Source organism: Nelumbo nucifera, chromosome 2 (assembly GCF_055504915.1).
Source record: "Nelumbo nucifera cultivar China Antique chromosome 2, China Antique-T2T, whole genome shotgun sequence".
In the NCBI taxonomy this organism is placed as follows: Eukaryota; Viridiplantae; Streptophyta; class Magnoliopsida; order Proteales; family Nelumbonaceae; genus Nelumbo; species Nelumbo nucifera.
The window spans coordinates 20,107,238-20,114,381 of record NC_142650.1 but is presented as its reverse complement, the minus strand read 5'-3'; the positions used below and the strand labels follow the sequence as shown (position 1 = coordinate 20,114,381).

Genomic DNA, 7,144 nt, shown 5'->3' with positions numbered 1-7,144 from the left:
GCATACAGTACAAATACAATGTTTAAAAATAGTGTATGAAAGGTTTTGCACTATACATATTTGTACAGTACAAATACAAGGCACACCCTCAGTTTAAACATTTTACTGTACAAAAACAATGTTTAAAAATACTGTATATAAAGTTTTGTATGTACTGTACATATTCGTGTTTGCACTCAGTTTTGAAAGAGTGCAAATACAACTCTGATTTTCTCTTGTAGGAGAAAATTAGGCTCAGTTTGGAAAGAGTAAAAATATAAATATGTAGAGTGCAAGATCTTGTATTTTATATTATTTTTGTATGTATTTGTATTGTACATATTCGTATTTGTACTCCTTCCAAACTGAACCCTATAATTACTTTGATCCAACCATTGGTGTTGCAAAACCAAATTAAAACAACTTGCAACCCACATATAACCAAGCTTAAATAGTGTAACTTTTCTTGGATACTACTGTCAAAATCAATAAAATCTTTTAAAACTTTCGTTGATCTAAAATGCTCATGAATTTGTAGTCCTATATTTTTTTAGAAGGCTAAATTTGTAATCCTATATACTGAAGTTTTTTTTTTTTACCAATGAAATTTAATATATACTACGAAAACATGATCAACCATAAAATTGAATCCTTTTTTAATTTATGGTCAGAAAACATGTATGGAATTCCTTGAAAAATAAATCAACAATCCGGATTGGTTGAACATTGGTCCACAGCTTATTAGTTTCAACAATTTTACATTGTGCAAAAGTACTACATACTGAATATCGTTTAGGAAATATTGGAAGACGAGGTCTCAAAAAACAGAGCTGATTTGATTACGAGACAAATTTGCTGCTACTTATGTATGATTAAAATAACAGAAAGGGAACAAAATGATTAAAATCATCTTTTAAATAAAGAAAATTTTTACTTTTACCTTAACACCCATTAGAACTTAGAGGAGCTCTAAACAGAATGGAGTGGCGAAAAAAGCCAACCCCATATAGTTGGAATTAGATGATAATCACGATGACCTAATACCACTATTTTTTTTTTTTTTATAATTAAGCCTGATGTCATGAAGTATAGTCTGTAACCGTCTCTAACTAATTTTCATGGAAGCTTTTGAATTAAGAATTGAGGGACTGCGGTTTTGCCTTTCATTAATTATTGATATCGATCTTTGTGTCATTCTGGAATTAATTCAAACTACATATACAAGACCCCAGATAGCATAACTGGGTGATCAGCATTTGGTAATGGCATTCGGAATAGCTACAGAACTAATAAAGTAGCTAATAGTATATTGACATCTAAGTCATGCTGATAACCTGCTGGAGCTACAACTCATGTGTCAAGTTCAAAGCATTTATTGTTTTATTTCTGGTGACATGACATGATAGCTAGGGAAGAAAAGGCAAAGCCCTAATCATGGAAAGTTGGAAAATATGTAAATTTTCTTCCTTAATCAAGCAAAGCAACAGTCTTCTCAGAACTGTATAAATATCAGAAATTTTGGATGACACAGTAGCTGGCTAGAGGTCGAATTCCATCGTGCGAGGTTATTGTTGATTCTTTAGTTCTACTTCATCACATTGTACAGATCGATGATCTCATCTAAACATGTGTTGGCGTAGAGATGGGTGGCGTTGGTGCAGAAGCAATGGCTCTTTTGCCACGCTCCGATCGACTGTTCTCTGCAAACTTGAAGCTCCCTTCATGCAAGCACTTCTGCTTCTCCTCCTCAGTCCATTCGGATCCATAGTAGTACTCTTCTTTGGACTTCTCAGCGTCGGTCGATGCAGGCAAGAACATGCTTCCCCACTGGGGGAAGTGAACTAGAGTCACCGGCAGAGTGCAGGCTACAATCATAACCCCCATGAGAGATATCCCTGTTGCAGTAGAGTACCTCGAGCTTGTGAAGAACAACAACTGGGTCAGCCCTGAGCCGAAGTTCCCACCGGCACCGGTGAGGCCAGATATTATTCCCAGAGACCGCCTGGAAATGAATGGGATGATACCGAAGGTTGCACCACAGGCAGACTGAGCACCTATGGAGAAAAGAATCATTGCCATTATGGAGATAGGAAGCGAATTAGCTCGACCCGGCCAGATGCAGAAGACCCCTCCGAGAGTCTGCAGGATCCAGAGGTTCCATAGCCTACCCCTCATGCCAAACCTACGCGCAGCTACGTCGGACATGTATCCACCGAAGGGGCGAGCAGCGAAATTGGCCATGCCAAACGCAGCAGCAATGATGCCCGCAGTGTGGAGCTTGAGATCAAATCTGATACAACGAATCAAAGCAGTTTCATTAAATTGATTGTCAATATTGAACTCATCTATCCTCCACCTGTTCAACTGATCATGCATCCACAGAAAAATATGATATTAATGAATTGGGTATTGAGAGATGATGATGAATTAACCTGTCATGGCATACCAAAGCACCTGAACCAGAGGAAAAACGAAATGTCATGGCTTCTTAGAAAAGAGCATTTCGCAGCATTCATCAAGTCTCTGAGTCTGTTAATTAATAAGCCAACCATGTTCATGTAGTCTACCTTAGAGAACTTGTCTATGGAAACTTCTCCCTTCTTCTGAAGGCTTCCAAGGTTTCCATCTGGCAAATCTTGGCCAAGGGTCAAGACCAAGATTCCCATGACAATATGCAGAACTCCGGGGATGAAGAAGGCGATCCGCCATGCGGTGAATGGGGTGGTGCCGGTGCGGCGGATTACGTCGTAAAGCAAGGACATTAGGAGCTGAGTAGCCCCACCACCCATGTTCCCCCACCCGGCAGCAGTGCCGTTGACAAGCCCGATTATCTTGCCGCTGAACATGGTGCTCATCCAGTACTGGCACGACACGAATGTTGCAAGGGAGAAACCTATCATGAACCGGACGGCGACATACCCGCCGGCGGACGACACAATGGACATACAGAACACAGCGGGAGCAGCAAGCATGATGAGGAAAGCACACCCATAACGCGGGCCTAGTAGGTCACACACAGCGCCCATGACAAGCCTGGAGAAGATACTCCCGGAGACGGAGGCAATTCCGGCATTGCCGACATCACCCTTGGTCAGGTTGAGGTTGTCGCGTATTATGGGTACCAGCGGAGCGGCGGCAAAGGTGGAGACGAAGCAGGTGAAGAAAGAGATCCAGGAGAGGTGGAAGGTCCTCATATGGGGATTGGCAAATGAGAAGATCTTAAAGACCTTGGCCTTGTGCTCGGAGTCCACTGGTAAGGCGAATCCTGCGGTTGTATCTGTTGGGACAATGGGCGTGGCCACGGAGAAGGCAAAGCTCTGTTCTCTGCCCGTCACTCCGTGCATGGAGCTTCCAGGCTCACCTTGCATCTCTACCGTTTCTTAGCTACATTCTCAAACACACACACACACACTCGATCACAGAGAAAGAAGGCGAAAGAGTGCATGAGCGTGGAATGTGGAGAGAATTACAGTAAGGAAAAAGGATGGAAGATTGCTTGATATGGAAGAGGAAGTTGTGAAGGTGGTTTATTTATATGAGGAGGGCGTTGACATTGGAATTTGGAAGAGGCGATTGGGAAATTCCAATAGTCGTATTTGTTAGAAGGAACTCGGAAGTTGGAGCACACACATACAGAGAGAGAAGATACAAAAACAGAATCCTCGGCGCCACGTCTCAGGGCTTCAGTCTCGTCTCATCGTATATCCCAAAGGATGGATCATTTTGCCACGTAAGAACAGTGGTACTGTAGTGGGGGCCATTGCCATTCTTTATATACAATTACCAAAATACCCTACATGTTCACGTGTCATTCAATTCATTAGGGCTGCATGCAAGTGAAATGGATCGATCCCATAAATTCAAATTTGACCCATTAGTAGTATTTGGAAACTTGAATCAAATCTTATCTGTTGGATTAAACCATTTACACCTCTGAGCAAGTGAGTATTGAAGTCTAGTATCTGGTTCAGGTCCCTTAGCCTCTTCACCATAACACAAAAAGTCAAAAACCCTTTCTCCCATTAGCTCTTCCAATAGCTGAGGCGTGGTTTCAAAGCAAAAGTGGTGTAATGTCCTAAATCTTCCTTTTATTTATTTAACATTTAGGTAGATTCAAAAAAACAGGTAAGGTCTCTAGCTAGATGTAGCGGAGATTTGGATCGAATCCTGCCTGTAATAAGATGTAGGGGTTTATCGGTTTATGGGTTTGGATTTCGGAGAATGGATTTTGTCCTATAAAAAAAAACTGATATCATACGATACGATATACATCAATACAAATAATATTTTGAACATCATTATAGTTATTCCTTTACAATATTTCTCAAGCCCAAGCTTAATTTTTAGGGCAATTTTTTTAAACTTTTTCTATTAAATATAACTATTGTTTTAAACTATCCCTACTATTTATGATAATTGACACTGTTATCAAGTGCTAACGAAAAAAAATGGAATGTAAAATTTGTTTTCAACTATTTTTCAAATTTTCAAAATAAAACCCATGTTTCAGGATCGCTGCTCTATCTCCATTTCCATCTCTAGCTAATGGGAAACAGATTCCCGGCAACTACAAATGGAGAGAGAACCCCTGGCTAAGCCCCGGCAAGAAACTATTCCCACTCTCTTCAATGCCTCTCTTGCTGGGATTTCTGGCATTTAGATTGAGAGCCCAACCTGAAAGGACCTCTGGCTAAGTCCGACTCCTGAGAGCCCAATCTGTGGACTAACTGAATTGTTTGTAATTTACAATCCAAATACATATTGGATGTATCAACAGGAGGATCAGTCATTGCAATTTTTGTAACAGTGCCAAGGAAGAATAATAATCATTCCATTTGATCTTAAAAAGATTCACACTTTCTGAAACTTCACTAATAGTGACAATCCTTAACATATCTGGAGCCCCATTTCTTAAAGAGAGAGCAACATCGATTGCTTCTAAGGAATCACATGGCACAAGAGCCTCAAGAAACATTGAAACCAAACATGTAAGTCCATTGTACGCAGCTTTCCCATGCACTTCTGCTTCAATAGGAACAACCAATGTATCAATCCTATCCATTGAAGAACCCTGCAAGCTGCAAACAAAGAGAACCAAAAATTTTTCCTTCTATAGTGGATGAGAAATCTATCTCCCTGACAGCTTTAGTGCTTTGATCGAGGATCAATCTCCCATTTGTCATGGGGCCTATTTCCCACCTGTAGTAGACCAGCTTGACCATTCTTAATCTTCAACAATTCCTTAACATTCAAAAATGAATTCAACTTATCAGAAGCCCCAAAACTGTCCAGTTTACAAGAAGCCTTTGCGGAGTTTCAATCTGGGTTCGTTCGACCATTCAAGCATCTGAACCAGAATACCAAATTTGGGGTTTGGGGCTTGGGTGGGTTGTCAGAACTGCTGGTGATGCTGCTGCCTTTTAAAATAGGGTTTAATGTCTCGAAGCACACAAGCACACTTTGTTGCCAGGTTTTCTGAACGATCCGTGCGTCTCCTTCAATGTTCATTGTTGATGAACACGAAACCACCAATGTCACCGAAGGTTGTTATTTTAAGATTTCTTCTTTTGGTTTCTTCTTTGAATCAACAAGCTCCATTTTGAGACCATCTATTCAGTGGTTCAAGAAGGTGAACATGGGAGGTCTATTGTAGTCATGGTATTTAAAACCAACCCGGAGACCAAATTGGTCAGGGGTCCGGTTACCAGGTCGAACGGTTGGCCCATTTTGACAAAAAAAATTTAAAGAAAATCAATGGTTTTTAAAGAAAATCCGGTTTTGAGAAAATCAAAACCGGTCACCTGATCGATTCCCATTTTTTCTGGTCCGACCACCTAGTCCGGTCCAATTTTGAAAACCATGATTGTAGCAGTGGAGAGAGAAGAAGAAAAAGGGAGGGAAGACAGAGTGAGAGATATAGAGAGAGAGAGGGAAAGAGGAGAGGCGAAAAGGGAAAAGATAGAAGCATCCCACTGCAAGAAGTTACAAAAGTGGAGGTATTTTGACTCAAACGAAAAACATAGAAGCACCCCCAGTCTGATCGATCTCCTTGCATCTGCTTGCTCACTGGCTCCAACCCCGGTCTGATGTCAAACCCCAGTTGTGATTGCGGGACCTGTAGCTGGCACCGGCGTTCAGCCTGAAAATAATCGATTTGGGGGTCGAAGCCGTAGTGTCTAAAATGTTGAAGCTTTGGCATCAGAAATATCAGAGACTTACATAAGTGGGACGAAGGGTAATATTGAAATTTAAAAAAAGTATACGTCACGTGGTATCACATGTGTACGAATTTTGACATAACATTAATGGATACTAACGATAGGGGTAGAATTAGTCAATTGTCAAAAATAATAGAACTAATTTAAGACAATAATTAAACAATAAAAATACAGTTTGTTAATTAACTAAATAGTAAGAATAGTTTAAGAAATTTGGCCTAATTTTTTATTGGGTCAAATAACAAAACATCCCTTTCTTACAATCAAATAGCACATGTTAATAAATTAAAATTAGTTAATACGTATACCATAACGATGGTGACAAGAATCATATTGATATCGCCCTTAATTGTTACCCTTTCCATGTATTGAGAGGTTGTTTTTAATAAGATGACGAGACTCGACACATACATGATTACTTGGATTTGTGCTGGGATTTGGTGTAAAAAATAGAAGACGATCGTTTTCAAAAGCTACATACATTCCATATATGTTTAGACTTTAGATTACGTGGTTGTTGGGCTTTAAATTCATCACAAGTAAGAAAAACTTGCAGGGGTCTCTTTTATTTTAATTAAAAACGATGGTTTTTAAAAACGAATCGGTCAGGGGTCCGGTTACCGGTTCGACTTGAACGGCCAGTCCGTTCTAATAAAAAATAAAAATAAATAAAAAATTAGAAAATGATCAAAACCGTTCAAACGGTTAATCGGCTGATTCAACAGTTTGTTAACCAAAATCAACAGTTTTGAGGAAAAAAACAGTTTTAGAGGAAAACGGACCGGTTCCCGGTTTTTCCAGTCCAACCGTCCGGTCTGGTCCGGTTTTAAAAACAGTATTAAAAACTTTTCTTACTAGGACCCAGTCTGTGTTCAGGTTGCTATCTAGCTTAGACAAAAGAGTTGGAATTTTGATTTCTTTTGAACCCAATTGCAACAATACAAATG

General features: G+C 39.9%; 1 protein-coding gene across 1 annotated transcript; it reads right to left on the bottom strand.

Annotated features, from left to right (window-relative positions):
• Positions 1-1,158: 1,158 nt before the first annotated feature.
• Positions 1,159-3,357, bottom strand: LOC104595417 (high affinity nitrate transporter 2.4). The gene is given in 2 exon segments (XM_019197376.2): positions 1,159-2,433; positions 2,547-3,357. Coding segments are annotated over 2 exon segments (1,635 nt in total). The 5' UTR covers positions 3,348-3,357; the 3' UTR covers positions 1,159-1,599.
• Between the last annotated feature and the right edge of the window lie 3,787 nt (positions 3,358-7,144).